Source organism: Sciurus carolinensis, chromosome 8, assembly GCF_902686445.1.
Source record: "Sciurus carolinensis chromosome 8, mSciCar1.2, whole genome shotgun sequence".
Classification (NCBI taxonomy): Eukaryota; Metazoa; Chordata; class Mammalia; order Rodentia; family Sciuridae; genus Sciurus; species Sciurus carolinensis.
Genome location: NC_062220.1, coordinates 84,181,922 through 84,197,319, shown reverse-complemented (window position 1 = coordinate 84,197,319; position 15,398 = coordinate 84,181,922). Strand labels below are relative to the sequence as shown.

The window sequence follows — 15,398 nt, the reverse complement described above, 5'->3', positions numbered from 1 at the left end:
CACCATGATGGTCAGATCTATTCTTGATGCAGACCCAAGCCATGACAATTCTGACCCTCTGGCAAGGTGGACCTGGGTCAGGTGCTTTCCCTGATGGAAGTGGGATCCTTCCCCAAAGAAAAATAGTCAATGGTCACTGGCCAGGCCCAGGTCCAGGAGAGTCCTTGGAGCACCTTGGAGCCAGGGAGCTCAAAATGATTACTTTCAGATTAGGCATCCCAAATCCTTTGTGGATTAAGTTAGAGTAGGTGGAGACCTGTCCATGTGTGCATCCATGGATTCTTCCGCACTAAGACAGTCCTGCCAAGCTGACCCCTGAATGTCAAGCAGGCAGTCGTGAACCCCAAACTGCTTTCCCTCCAGCTGGTCAAGGCACCTCATATTCTCTTAGAGGTTTTCTTCTTGGGTAACTTGGATTTTTCTAGAGAAGCCAGGAAGGCTGACTTTGGAAGGAGGTGCAGGGTAGATCTGGAGCTGGAACTCTGGGGTGGGAAAGCTAGGTGGGCTGTACAGCATTGAGGAGAGAGGAACCTGATGGGAGGTGGCTTAGGCCGATCCTGCCTATTGTCACCACCCACCAAAGTCCCAGAACCTGGGAGTCACGAGCCCAGCTGCCATTTCTTGACCCAAACCAACATACTCTGACCATGATCAAATTGCTAAAAACAGTTCTTTTGTCTCCAGTGTTTGTCCAGAAAATAGGTTCTCAGCTTGCTCTCTCTCGGGACACTGTAGAAAGGACTCTCATTTCTGAGCATTGCAGGACAGCCTGGCTCCCCAGTTGCCCGCCCCCCACATCCTTTTCTCAGCCCTACTTCCCCGCTCCCCGCCACCTCTCTCACTGCCCCCTCTCTTCCTGGTTCTGTTTATCAGCACAGGGGACCATCCACTGAGTCTGAGCAACTCAGCTGGCTCTCCTAGTCAGGCTATGATACTGTTAGAAATTCATAGGGGTTTCAAAGTTGTTTCCATAACCCTTGGTAGAGGGAATTGAGAAGTGACCTTATTTATTTACAGTCATGCATCACTTACGTACGCCCTGAGAAATGAGTCACTAGGTGATTTTGTTGTGGGAACATTCTAGAGTGCATTTATGCAGACCCAGGTGGCAGAGGTCAGCCATTCCATAAGCTCCACATGCATGAGGCCACTGCTGGTGTATTATTTGCTATAAACTTTGTTTCCTAAGTACAAGGAGTATACTCTAAAATAACAATAAAACGTGTAGTATAAAAAAACCACAAACCAGTAACAGTCTCTTATTATTACCAAGTATTCTTTCCATATCAGTATTGCTATACTTTTGTATATTGGCAGTGTAGTGGGTGTGTTTATACCAGTATCGCCATAAACACAAGTGGTGCCTTACACTGTGATGTTACTACACCTATGATGTCACTCAGTGATAGGAATTTTGAAGTACCATTGATTATAATGTTATGGAACCATCGAGATGTATGTGGTCTGTTGTTGATCTGAACGTGGTTATGTGGTACGTGGCTTATCTTTATTCAGCACCATCGACCAAACCTCACTGTATCCTGTACTCTGGAATCTTGCTTTGGTACCGCCCGGTTAGCCTCTGACTTGGGAATGTGTGTGAAACAGCCTGATGCCCACAACGATTAAATCCTTATCCGTGCCAGCCAGCCCTGTTCCCATTCCTACTAAGTGCCATGGGTCTTGTCTTAGCACCCCATGTAGAAGAGGATACACACAGTGGGGAGGCAGAAAGGAGTCAGGGAGTGTCAGAGGATGTGCTCTTGCCCACAGGTGTCAGCAATGGAGGATGGGAATGTCATCAAGGACACCAACGTGGTGCTGGAGATCCCAGCTGCCACCACCATCGCCTATGGAATCATTGAATTATATGTGAAGCTGGATGGCCAGTTTGGTGAGTGCTGCCTCTGGAGGGTGCTGGATGTCAACCCCCACCATGTTTCTTTGGGGTACATTCTTGTAGAGGATCCCTTTCTGCTTTGGGCATCATAGTGAGAGAGGGAAGAGACAGCAGAAGAGTTTGGGAGTGCCCCATATCTGGGTCCTGGTGAAATGGGTAACACGGGGGGTTTTGGTGAGGGAGGTCCAGAAGCAGGGTCACCTCCTCCTCCAAGTGTCGGCATGGGGCCAGGTCCCGCCAACAATGCAGAGGGATAGGAACATGGGCTCTGCAGGCAGATAGACTGGGTGTCGACCCAGCGCCATGACCCCTGCTGAGGTCTCTGGCAGGCTGCGCGTCTTACTGGACTCTGGCTTCCCCACCCCTGGAAGGGGAAAGCTTCCCTCTTGGGGCCTCGGTGAGGGTTAAACCAGTGTGCCTGGTGCAGGGGTCACCTGTTAACCATTCCAGCTTAGCTATTACTGTCTTCCTCACTGTTGCTATTCCACCTTCTCTACCCTAGTACAAAGCCAGAAAGACTAAACTTGACCTTCCTCTGCTGTTCACAAGTGTGTCATTATTGTTCAAAGAAAATAAGGTTTCAGTTTCACTAATGTCTGCTTATCTTAATGGTCCTCCCCTCTTGGTCCCAAGGAGAAGAGCTTGTGTTGAACCCAAGAAACCTCTTACAGCTTCTTGGGGGACACAAATAAGCAAATGATTACCACATTGTCCATATTTTTAGGTCTGATGATGACGTTAGGAGTTATGTTTTTAAAAACTTTTTAAAGTTATCCTGAAATTTCACAGATGAAATGGTAAAATGTTGGTAATTTGCTTCCACAATGATATGGTGGACAGCAAGGTGTATGTGGCTGGTGGAAGGGAAGAAGAGTGGCCGGGAGCGACCAACCTTGAAGCTGGTGGCTGCAGGTCCAGCATCCTCTTCCTCCTTTCTCGTGCAGCTTGACATTTTCCACAGAACAGTTTTGAACTGCGAGCCTTATCAGACCCTCCATGTGCCCTTTGCTGCCTCTGGCTCTTCCCCTCCATTTGCTTGGGTGAAGTGGGTCGAGGTGAGGGGCTTCCCTCCAGCTTTTGTAGTCACTAAGCCCACCCAAGTTACCACACCACTCAGCTACAAGGACAGGGAACACAGAACACAGTGCTGAGCATCTTGATGTGACCCCGTCCATAAGCCAGGGGCTTCTGAGCATCTGCAGGGGACAGAATGAAACCACTGAGCCTCCCTCTCTTCGTTTTGAAGATGATGCAGACTGCATTTCAGGGAATTTTAGGGAACAGAAATCATTTGCTTTAGGAGACATGAAGAGGTGTCAGTTTTGAGAAATTGGTCCAGAGAAGCAGGCGAGGGTCATCGGAAACCCCAAGAACACCAGTAACTGGCACCCACATCCCTGAGGTGCCTACCTCCTAATGTGTGGCATCCCAGGCATTTTTATTTTTATCTCATTCTTTCTCTTTGAAGACTTTTCTTCCAAACAAACTGCATCATGATGGTGAATCATCCTGGTATAAACACATGATGGGTACTGTCACCATGTGCACTGTGGCATTTTGTACCTTGGTGGTCCTGTCTGGCTTCATGGTTCATGTGTCACTTTCCCCCACTTTACTGAGGTACAATTGACAAAAAATTGTAAATATGCAAGGCATATTACCTGACGATTTATCTTATGCATTGTGAAGTGATCAACACAATCAAGCTAATTAACACATCTGTCACTTCACGTAGTAACATTTTTGGGATGTGTGCACCAAGACATTCAAGGTCTGTGCTCTTAACAAATTTCAAGTAAGCAGTACAGTATTTTTTTTAGCTGAAATTCTTAAATTTTGCCTGTGTAAGGGGTGCAATTTGATGTTCCAGTATCACTATACATTGTGTACTGCTCAAATCTAGCATATCCGTCACCTCATGCATTTATCATTTCTTTATGGTGATAACACTTGACACCTCTCTTCTAGCTCGTTTGAAATATACAGCACCTCATTGTGAAATGTGGCCATCTTGTATACCATTGAAAGCCAGGACTTATTCTTGCTATTAATAGTAACTAGGGGACTGGCATCGTGGCTCAGTAGTGGAGTGCTTGCTTCGCATGTGTGAGGCACCAGGATTGATCCTCAGCACCACATAAAATAAAATAAAAAGTATTTTTTCCATCTGTGACAAAAACACAAACAAACAAACAAACAAAAAAAACCAGTAACTAGGATAACTTGGTCCCTACTAACCACTCTGTCCCCATCTCCTTCCTGGTCTCTGGGAGCCACTGTACTGCTCCCTACTTCTATAACATGATTCCACATGGGTAAGGCCATGTAGTATTTGTCTTTCTGTCTGGCTTATTTCATTCAGCATAATGTCCTTCAGGTTCATCTACCCTGTCCCAAATGACAGGGTTTCATTCTTTTTAATGGCTGAGCAGTATTCCATTGTGTGGTTGTACCACATTTTCTTTATCCATTCTTCTGTTATTGAGTATTTAAGTTGATTCCAGGTCTTGGCTAACAAAACAGTGTTCTTCACTGTTATTGCTGTTCTGTGTGTTAGATCCCCAGATCTTATCTGTAATTAAACTGGACACCGTTCTACCAACATCTCTCCATTTGTTCCACCTCCAAGCCCCTAACAACCACTTTTATCTTCTCTGCTTCAGTGAGGTTGATTATTTTGGATTCCACATATGAGCGTGTCATATGGTGTTTGTTTTTGTGTCTGGAACGTTCATGTTGTCATAAATGGCAGGATTTCATTTTCTTTTAGGACTGAATACTGTTCCACTGTGTTTCTGTACCACATTTTCTTTATCCATTTATTTATCAACAGATGTATTATTTCCTTATCTTGATGATTATGAATAATGTGTCATTTCTGTAACGCCTTTTAAAATCTTGGTCCATGCTAGAAGATGCTCATGAGCATGCTGGGGACCCAGGTACCCCTGCAGACCCAGGTGCCTGCAGCTCTTTTGGGGTGGCCTGTTGCTTCCAGGGGGTCTTCTTTCTTCTTGGACTCTGTGTGTGTGTGTGTGTGTGTGTGTGTGTGTTGTGTATGTGCGCACGTGTGCATGTGCCATGCAGCCTTGTCTGTTTTGGCTCTTGTTTTCAGTTGCTTCAAGCTTTGTATCTTTGCTGGCTTCTGGTCTTTGAAAATAAACTCCTCTTTGTACTACTGGGAGAGGTACCCTGGGGACACTTTGGGCCCTTCCTTTGGCTCCTTTCCCACACCTGCGCTGGGCGGGTAGCTCCAGGGACCTTTTCCCTCTGCCTTTGGTGACCCGGCTTAGGTGATGTTCTGGTGACTCACTGCCTGACTGTGAACCAGTTCTGCTTCTCTCTCTCTCTCTCTCTCACCTGTGTTTTCTGTCACCCCTGCCACATTGTTCTGATTCAGCCTTATCAACCAGAGAGGCTGGAGGGACCATAAGAGGTGCCTCTCACCTGCCACCTCTGGTGAGTTGACGCTGGGCTGGGACTCCGGTTGTCCTTTAAAACAGCGAGAAGTCTGACCCCTTCGTGTCCCAGCCACACCACCTGCTGTGCCACTCTTCCCTAACTGGCTTCTCTGAATCTAGCCCCAACTGTTTCATCCTAGCAGTCTAGCTCATGTGATTATTTCAAAATAAAAATCTGATCACTTCACTCACCTGCTCAAACACCCTCTGTGGCTCCCTTTGTCCCAAGCATGAAGTCGGCCACAGCGTGTGTTCTCAGCTTTCCCTCTCATCACCAGCACCACCTGCCTAGTGATGTCCCCAGTGTTAGTCCACTGTCCTGGAAGGATCCCGAGCTATGCTGGCTGCCCCTCCCATCTGGAGCGTGTCTACCCCCTTGTCTGCTGAGCTCCTTCTAAGATGCTTGGGCACCGCTTCTGGTTCTCTTTCACTACAATGGGGTTTAGGATACAAAGACCCCAAAATATCTTAAAGTGAAGGAGTTTGAGGAAATGTCAGAAGCAAGAAGGCCACTGTGACTTCCGCACCTGTCTCCTGGGAAGGAGGGGATAAAGCGAGGAAGGGTCTCCTGAGCCTCTCCTGAAGCAGGGAGGAGCAGCTGCCCGAAGACAGGAGCGTCCGAGCTCCCCTCAGCTTCCTTGTCCTGTCCTGCTTCTCCGTGACTCTCCCTCTGTGTCACAGGAACACAGAAACACTCAGGTGCAACTCTTTGGGTCTTCATCTCCTCGTGTCATGTAAAATCTGTATTAAGTGAATCTGTTCCTCTGCTGAGGTTAATCTGTCTTTTCTTGTAGAACCTAAGATGTTTGTTAGGTTCTCAGCCAAGAACCTAAGATGTTTGTTTCTAGCTCAGCCACATTTTCAGTCCACCACCTCTAAGTACCCCGATTATGAAGTAGAAGCATAGAGGGAACCCGGATTCGTGAGTGCATGTACCGCTTTTGCTTAGCAAAAACGTAACAACATAATACCTGCTATTTTTACCCACAGCTTAGATGCTTTAGTTGAGTTCTCAATATGGAAGTGTTTCAGGAAACATTTCTTTTATTATTAAAAAAGCTTTTTATTATGGAAATTTCACATATGTTCCAAAGTAGAGCTAATAATAGAGTGAGACATGAGTACCCCCCATCCCAGCTTCAGTAACCAGGACGATCCATGTTTCGCCCAAAACTTTATCACCTCCCTACTTTCCCACTGGATTTTTTTGAAGCAAATTATAGGCATTATACTGTTTCATTTATAAATATTCTAGGACCTTTAAGCAATAGGCTTTTAAAAAAAGACTTGTATAGATTCGTTCTTTTATGTGAGTAGTTTCTTTTTCATGCCATAGATCCTTCCCTTCAATAATAAAGAGAAATTAGGACTCCTTTCAAGACATAGGCATATAATTGCTTGTGTATCTAAATATATTCATAATAATTCTTTAATATTATGAGTATTTGAATTTCTTCAGTTGTTTCATACATGGTGGGTTGCATTTGTTCAGAGGTTGTTGAAACCAAGATAAGAAAGCATTCCAGCCTGTGGGAGATCGCTGCCTGCCTTTTGGAGAGTCCCCTCTGGAGGGCTTTGTCAGGAACAGCCATTGCTCCTGTGTTTGTAGGGAATGCCAAGTTCTGGGTCAAGCAGTGTAAGGTGTAAGAAGTGGGTTTTGTGGGGAAGAAGGTGGATGTGTTTTCTGCCCCAGCCTGAGCTGGGTAAAGGGAGGTCTAAGATGTGTGACGCCTGGGCTGACCCGGTGTCTGGTTTGTCCCGTTCTCCTGCACTGTAGAGTTCTGCCTCCTCCAAGGGAAGCATGGTGGCTTCGAGCACGAGAGGAGAGTTGACTCCGTCTACCTGGACCCCATGGCCTTTCGAGAGTTTGCATTCGTGGACATGCCAGATGCCGGGCATGGGACATCTTCCCAGGATGGACCATTAAGTGTTTTAAAACAAGGTATTTGCAGTAGGGTGGGTCTTGCCTTGTGGCTAGTTGATGGCTAAGCAAGTTCTGTACCCCAGGGTACAGGCTGTGGCCTTGAGGATCAGTGACTCCTCAGTGACTCTTAAAAACTATTTGAAAAGGGAGCAGCTCTGCCTCTGAACCCTCTGAACCCACCTTGGCTGGATCTTAGGGAATGCCAGCGCTTGGGCGCCATGTTTTGAAGAAACCATGGGGAGAATGACCCTAAGTGGTAAGGGCAGGAGGAGGTTGAGGTCTGAAGCATTCAGGGGCCAGCGTTTTCCTTTCATTGTGATGATGGAAGCCTGCTGACGACGAAGAATAGCTAGAGAAACCCAAGTGTTTCATCTGTTTCATTATGTGTCAGCCTTCATTGCCAAGCAATGCTTTGTCAGCGCTGCAAAATGCTCCCCTGGAGGCTCTTTATCCACATGGCACGAGCCACATGGTGCCAGAGGAAGAGGGGCAGTACTCAGGAGGCGCCTGCCGCTGTTCCTTTTCCTCTCCACCATGCTGTTTTAAAAAGCTGGTGTCTTTTGGGTGGGAGCACCATGTGCAGTAGGAGGAGGAGATGGGCAAGGAAAAGGAAAAACAACTAGGGGAGAGCTGACGGCAAAGCTCGGAGTGGCTCAGAACACACTCTGACTTGGTGGAGAAGAAGAGAGACTCCTCAGTGGGTTTTGGTGTGTCCTCTTGATTCTGTCACAAAAGGTCAGTGTTGGAAGAATGGCAATATGGGCCCAGTCCTGTAGGTCTTTCCCTCTGGATAGGTAATGAGTGGGATTTGGGGCTATTAAAGGATGTTGTGGGTTCCCTGCACTGCAGGGAAATGAAAGGCAGTCCAGGGCTGGGGTGAGTTGGCCATTCTAGTGAGCTGGTGGGCAGCGGGCAGCAGGGCATGCTGGGCAGGAGTAGGGTAGAGGCCAGCCTGGTCATTGTGTCTCAGATCCTAATGAGGACAGTCCGTGTTTCTCTTCAGGCTGGGGCTGGCAAAAGTCTAGTTCTGTCAACAGGAAAGTTTTTGAATGTCTGTTACTAGTTCTGAGGCTGTGGGGCTGCTACTCTTGTTTGCTGGAATTCATCAGCAGAGGTGATACAGTTATGTAATTAGTATGTGGTCCTGTGTATCAATGCATTGTTTTATGAAATCTTTATTTTTAAATCTCTATTGGGTTTAATTCACTAGAAACTTTTGATAACCTTAAAGAGGATTATAAGGGAGGGGTTCCCAAGCATCCTGCAGAGGATGTGAGTAACTCATCTTCAGCACCCATGGAGGAGGAAAGGAAGGAGACCATGGCATAGCTGTTTGCTGTGCCAGCCTCTTTGAAAATCATGCATTAAATATGAAAGGATACAAAATATGCATAGAAAGGACACAAAAAGAATGTATTTTAGAAATCTTATGGCTCTGAAGTATTTTGTAAAAGCAATGACTTATGTTTAGTATTTCAGCCTTGAGAATTTATGCTACAGAAATTATGCTAAAGGGAAGTCAAAATAACTTCCAGAAAATAACTGATTAGACTTAATTAATATTTAGTGAGTCATCAGAGAAAGCTAAAGCCTGAAATACAAAAATGGGCTTCCTTTCTTTCCTTTCCCTCCCTCCCTTCCTGTTGGAGTTTGCCCTGTGCTAGAAAGACATGGCGTGGTGTTTAACTCAGTTCTTTATTTCTGAATTCCATGACTGACTGCAGCTGGAAATATCTATGAAAGAATGGGTACCAATTAGCTGTAAGCAGCAGGCCTTTCCATCCAGTGCTGAGCTGTGCACAGCAGTCTGACCCTGGGTTTGCTCTGTTTTCACAGCCTCTCTGCTCCTGGAGAGGAACTTCCGCCCCTTTGTGGAACTGCCAGAGCAGCAACAGACAGCTCTGCACAACCTCCTCCTGGCGGTCCTGTTTGATGAGGAACTCCTCATGGTCCTGGAGCAAGTGGTGAGACTGGACATCTCCAGGCAGGGTTCTACCTGGCTGTCCTGGAATGTGCGTGGGCTAGACTTCTTAGGCATTCTACCTTGGGGTAGAATGAAATCGTTGCGTTTCCCCATCTCCTTTTAAGCCTCCTAAACCTTGTCTTATTTGCTTTCTTAGTTCCTTAGTTTTATTACATTTTTAATATTTTAAAGGCAGAAAGGCAGCTGACACCAGGCAGAGGGATATATGAGTTTTCTAAGACTGCCACAGCAAATGGCCAGACTTGGGGCTCAAAACAGAAATTTATTCTCTTACAGTTTTGGAGGCCACAAGTGAGAAATCAGGGGATTGGGAGGGCCCCCTGCAAGGAACAGGGGAGAATCCTTCCTTCTCTCCTGTAGCTTCTGGTGGCTCCTAGCATTTTTATGGCTGACCATGTTGTTAAGTGTCTCAATGAGCACCTTCACCATGAATTGTGTGAATGGTGAGGGACACATCAGCTGTCCACCCTCCAAATGCCCAGACCTTTTGCACTTAAAAAGGCTGGTGCTAGGCTGTGGCTGTGGCTCAGTGGTGAAGTGTCTGCCTGGCACATGTGCCCTGGGTTTGATTCCCCAGCACGCCACACACAACACACACACACACACACACACACACACACACACACAGTTGTGGCTTTAGAAATCCTTTTATTATAGTGTTGTTTTTTTGGTCTTTTTTCTCTTTCTGCAGGGAGTTGGAATGAACTGATTTAATGCTTTATGGTTCCAGCAAAGCATTCATGGCATTTTTCCTTCTTGAAATTAGATTGTGCTGAAAGAGTTTAGTTACCGATGAAATGGCTCAATGTCGCGGCACACCTTTGCATTCTAGAGGGTACAGAGCTTAGCCCAGGGAGAACACAAATGTTTTTAAAAGCCTGTTGCTTTTTACTTCCTAAAATAGCTCTTCCAAGAGGAAAATGTCAGGCTAGCCCCCTGCGGACAGAGCATCAGCTGTCCTGTCTGATGCTGGAGGAGTGAGTCTGGGCAGGAGCAGCCTCTGCACGACTGAGTCTGGACATGGGGGTCACAGGTGGAGAAGGGACTGGGTAGTTGGAACTGGCTTGCCTTACAGAGCCACCCTACCACTGCCAGCCGCTAGGGCTGGCTGCAAACATGCCAAGGTGAGAGGGCTACACTTTGTAGAGGTTAAACTGCCACGAGGGAATGGTGCTTTTAGGATCCCCTCATCTGTTTTGTGCGTAATGACTTGTTTTTGGTCTCTGCTCTGACTCAACAAGTCCTGGCCTGGTCTGGAAGGTTCTATCCAATAGTTCTCACACGCCTCCTCTCTTGAAAGGATAGTACTTGGGCCAGGCTCAGCTTACTCCCTCCTTAAGGAACTTTAACACTGTGGATGAGTAACTTCAAAATGTGGAAAGGGATCAGCCTCTCACTTTACTTGGGAGGAAGTAGAGGGCGTGTGGCTTGTGTGTGAGTCCATGTGAGGCTGCCCTGGCTTGGCCATGGCTTCACAGCATCCTCTTTTCTTCTTCCCCTTCCCTGCAGTGTGATGACATGGCTGGCAGCGTCTGCTCCCTGCAGGCAGCGCAGGCGATGGGGGAGCTGAAGCCCCCTCAGCAGCAGGACCTCACAGCCTTCCTGCGGCTGGTGGGGTGCAGGATACAGGGCAAGTGTCCCGGCCCTGAGGATAAGGTCAGCAACCGGAAGCTGTTTGCCACAGCCTACTTCTTGGTCAGTGCACTGGCAGGTATGGAAACAGACCAAAGAAAGTAAGAGAAATGGCTGCTGTTGCTTTGAAACTGTGTTGCTTACTGTACCTACTTTGGGGCACATGGAATGCTAACTGGAAGGTTTGGTACATACAGGTCCCTCTTCTCCATTACAGGGCAGGTAAGAAGTGTAAGGACATGGAGTGGCTTAGACAGCATGGGGTAGGCCTTTCTGTCCACCTGGAGCTTCCTTCACTCTTGGACAGGCTTTTCTTCCCTCCCTGAACCAGGGTTTTCCTCAGATTCTGGAAATCATCTCCCAAAACACCACCTGTGACAGGCACCAGAAACCTGGCAGTGCTACGGAGCAGGGACTTTCATTTGGCACCTGCTCCTCCCTTTCCCCTTTGCAAACTTAAATCACTCCACTCCACAGCAACCCTGTGTCCCTGTGGGCCAGGCAGGGGGCAGGGCTTGTTGGGAATAGCAGCCCCGGCCTGCCCCACCTCTTTGCCTCTGCCATTCAAAACTCAGCAGGCTAGGGGCCTGTGGTCACCCTTTGTGAAGAAGCTGGGTTTTCAGTTCCCTCTTTGGCAAGATGGGACTAACCAGAACCACAGCGACTTTGCTTCAAGAGCTACTAGATGAGTTCCTGATGCATTCGGGGTCCCCCCCCACCCCCCGGCACTACACAAAAATGGAGGCCCAAGAATCAAGTTTACAAAAACAATTAGCAGAGAGGCTGTCTCCCAGCTCTAGGTGCTGATGAATGTGGGCTCCATGTCTTGTTGCAAGTCATGGATGGAAATGTTAACTGGTTGACTGGAACAGGTCATAAGACAGAGAGCCCTGTGGCTCTCCACCAGAGACTTTTGCTCAATGTTAACACTATTATTAGACTCTCTGAGTACAGGCATTCTATCAGGGCCTGGTCTACAGGCCAGAGTTCAACTTGTGAGAGGCCTTTTCTTCACATACCCTGTTACTTCTTGAAACATCTCTATTTATAGGCTGCCAAATATGTAGCACATGTATTTATAGTGATGTCAAATATGTAGCACATGGCTGACAGGGAGAGTGTACCATGTTCCCCTTCTTCTGATCTAGACACAGCTTCCCCTTTGCAGCCTTGCACACAGGTGGCCGCTCAGTTGACCCATGAGTTAGTTGCTGTTTTTGAGCTGGAGGCTCAGGGGTAGTGAAATCTTGCAGTGCAGCCAATTTTTAAACCAGCGCTGCTCTGCTGCCCTTTTTCATCTCTCTGGACTGGGATCTCACTTACAGATGGGTCTGTCACAGCAGAGGGCAGGCTGGTTTAAACTCTTTTGTTAGTGCTCCTGTGAACCCCGAGTCCTTCTGAGTTGAACTTTTTCTCCTAGACAACAGACTTCTAAGAATAGGGATGCTGCTGGAGCAGAAAATGGGCTCCTCCTGAGTCCTAACACCTTATTTTTGCTTTTTAGTACTTTTAACTGTTATCAGTGCTTCGGTCCCACAATCTGACCTATCTCCTAGAAAGCTCCCTCGACTACTTTGTGACCATAAGCAAGTCACATGCTCTGGACTCTTCAGACCTCATTTGTAAAATGGAATTGGTACATGGAAGAGCAATCAACATAATTCACTCAGTTCAAGACACACTGGGTGAACTTAGGCACTGCTGGGTGTGGAGGTAGGGGAACATATCTAGTACAGGACATCATAGTCGAGTAGCAGTGGTAGGCTCCATAATGCAGATACTGTTCTCTTATCCTGTGTCCCAGCACCTAATGCCATATTATCCTGAGTAATATGAAATGAAAATATTTCCAGAAATAAGGGGTGAGGATAATGATTACATGACACTCAGGAGCTACCTGGAAAGTAAGGGAAACATGGACTGGTGAGATGGCTATGATACTGGCTCAACCAGGTATCATATTGCTAGGCTGCACTCGCATTCCATCTTCATCTTCTTGGTTTGGGGCAAGAGATTCCTTGAGAATGTGGGGGAAGCTGCCCACTTGGCACCATCCACTCAATCAACAATGACAGAGTATCACCCCTGCCTGGCTGGTGGGAAAGTACAGAAGTACCCAGGGACTGGCTGTGTTTTCATGAACGTATTTTGGACAGTGACTTCTCTTTTTTCCTCCTGTAGAAATGCCAGATAATGCTGCATCTCTACTGGGCACTTGCTGTAACCTCCAGATTATTCCTGCACTGTGCTACTTGGTAAGGAACCTCCCAGATGGGACCTCAAGATGGACAGGAATGGGGAACTAAGGTGGGGTAGACTCCCAGCAGCTGGTAAACACCTATAGCTCTCAGGCTAGTTTAAGCAGTTATTGTCTGTAAACTCAATTTTATGTACACCATACATACCCATCTCATGGGAAAAGAGAGGTCTGGAGGGAAAAGATTTATTCAAAGAACTAGCCAGCAGAGTTGGGGCTACCATCTTCCCAATTGTGTGCTTTCCCCATTGTCTGGAGAGGTTTTTGGCTGCAACATTCTGCATTGGTGGTATATTGCAAGAAAGGGTCTGACCCCATATTGTTTGCAAATAAGCAGTTTTGCACTCAGACTGGTTTGATTCAGCTCTGCATTAGATTCTCAGGGAGACAAAGTCATCTTCCTCCATCTTCTTATAGGAGTATCATTAGCTTGGTACCTCTTAGAAATGTTGTTAAGAGTGAGAATTAGGTAATGATGAGTGTAGGCCCAGAGAATTAAGGTTGAGTTTTTCAAGTTACACACTTGGCCACTGACACAAAGAATAGCAGTAGACTGCCCTGAAACTACTCTGATGGGGCAGACACACCCATTTGTTTTTTTCCCGATATTTTTTGCTGGTGCATTATATAGTTGTACATATTGTTGGGATTTGTTGTTATATATTCATACAGGAACACAATATACCCACTTGTTTTAAAGTCTGGTTACAAATGGCCAAACTAGCCTGCTCTGGTGGCCCAAAGGACCATAGTCCTGCTCTGAGTAGGGAAGCACGTGTGGCATAGACTGCCTAAACAGGACCCTGCAATGTATTATACATCTACTCCAGGAACAGTGAACGATGTTCGTGGTGCCTTTGGTACTTCTGTGCATAGCAGAGACATAAGAGGACCATGCAGCATGGCACCACAACAAGGAACAGCCAGAGTTGTCATGTGCAATTGAAAGCAGATTCTCCCTGCCCAGAGAGATGCTGCATTCTTGTGCATTGACTGCAAAAACTGAACTACTTAAACCCGAGCCAACATGTGTCCCAAGCCAGGTGAGGGCAAAGGCTGGTGGTGTAGTTTGGTCATGGAAACTATCATCATTTTAATTGTATGTAATGATGAGCAAAATAGCAGCTCAGCTCTTTGGCAGGTAAGTGTGCCCAGCACTTACTGGTTAGCCTTTCCCAAAAATTTAGACTTATTAATTGCATCCAGGAAGTATATACAGAAGAAAATCCTGTGACTAACTCATCCCCCAACAAACTCATGCTTAGTATCCCCTTTCTTGTGCATCAGCTCCAGAATTTTATCTGTGTGTTGTCCCCATGTTCTAGGAGAGGCTGGTAGAGCACACTTAAGAGTTGCAGAATGAATGGAATTCTGCTTTAACACTGTTTGTTTGCCTTTTGAAGGTTGCCAACAAAGACATACACAAAAATCATTTTTTGAAAGAGACCTTCTTCACACAATCTCTGGAGCTAGGCCTCTGCCTCCTGAAGGACTCTGAGTATCTTAAAGGGATTTAGAACAGGGTACAAAATCTACCTGCATTTATCTTCTTTGGGGGTTTTGGGAGAACAGTATCAGATACATTAACACATCTGCCAAGACTTAGAATCAATAGAGAATGTTAACTTGGCCCCACAGCCCCTCAGGTCAGTTATGGTCTCTTTTATACCCAGAAGTGCCTATGGGTAGAAGGGGTTGGCAGGTGGTTAGAGAAGGCAGCTGGATGCTGCTCAGCAGTCCCCAGCAAGCACAGCATAGCTCATGCTGAAATCAGTGAGATGTAGTGCTCATGCTTAAAAGAGCAGGACTAATCCCCTCTCTAAAGCTCAATCCATAGTTTACCATCTGGGCCAAACAGTTTTATTAAGCAGGGGTTACGCTGTGCTGCAAGCTCTGTTTGGTGAATTTACAAGGCGTAGATTCATGAGGGTGATGTTGATGGTAAACACATAGGGCTTGTACTTTCCAATGCATGCCATTCAGTTACTTGGATAAGATGCATATTACTTTCAGTAAAGCTGCTGTTGCTCTGGATATTTCTGGAAGTTCTTTTGGGTTTCCTTCAGAAACAGTTAAAAATCCATGCATACTTTACAGACCTGCTTCATTAAAAGAATTTTATCCTCTTTAAAAAAAAAAAAAAAAAGAGCATTACAGGCATAGATCAAGACCCTAACAGCAAGTTAAATATTTTTTCAAATATGTTTTGAGAATTGGAGCCGTTTCCAAAGCAGCCTCTG

General features: G+C 46.4%; 1 protein-coding gene across 1 annotated transcript in view; it reads left to right on the top strand.

The window, feature by feature from the left end:
- Gsdme (gasdermin E) overlaps positions 1–15,398 on the top strand; it is a 68,392-nt gene that overhangs the window by 45,613 nt on the left and 7,381 nt on the right. The window contains exons 5-9 of the mRNA XM_047560958.1: positions 1,774–1,894; positions 7,139–7,303; positions 9,122–9,249; positions 10,779–10,980; positions 13,083–13,156. Coding sequence (XP_047416914.1) covers positions 1,774–1,894; positions 7,139–7,303; positions 9,122–9,249; positions 10,779–10,980; positions 13,083–13,156 — 690 coding nt within the window. The remainder of the gene's footprint in view (positions 1–1,773; positions 1,895–7,138; positions 7,304–9,121; positions 9,250–10,778; positions 10,981–13,082; positions 13,157–15,398) is intronic.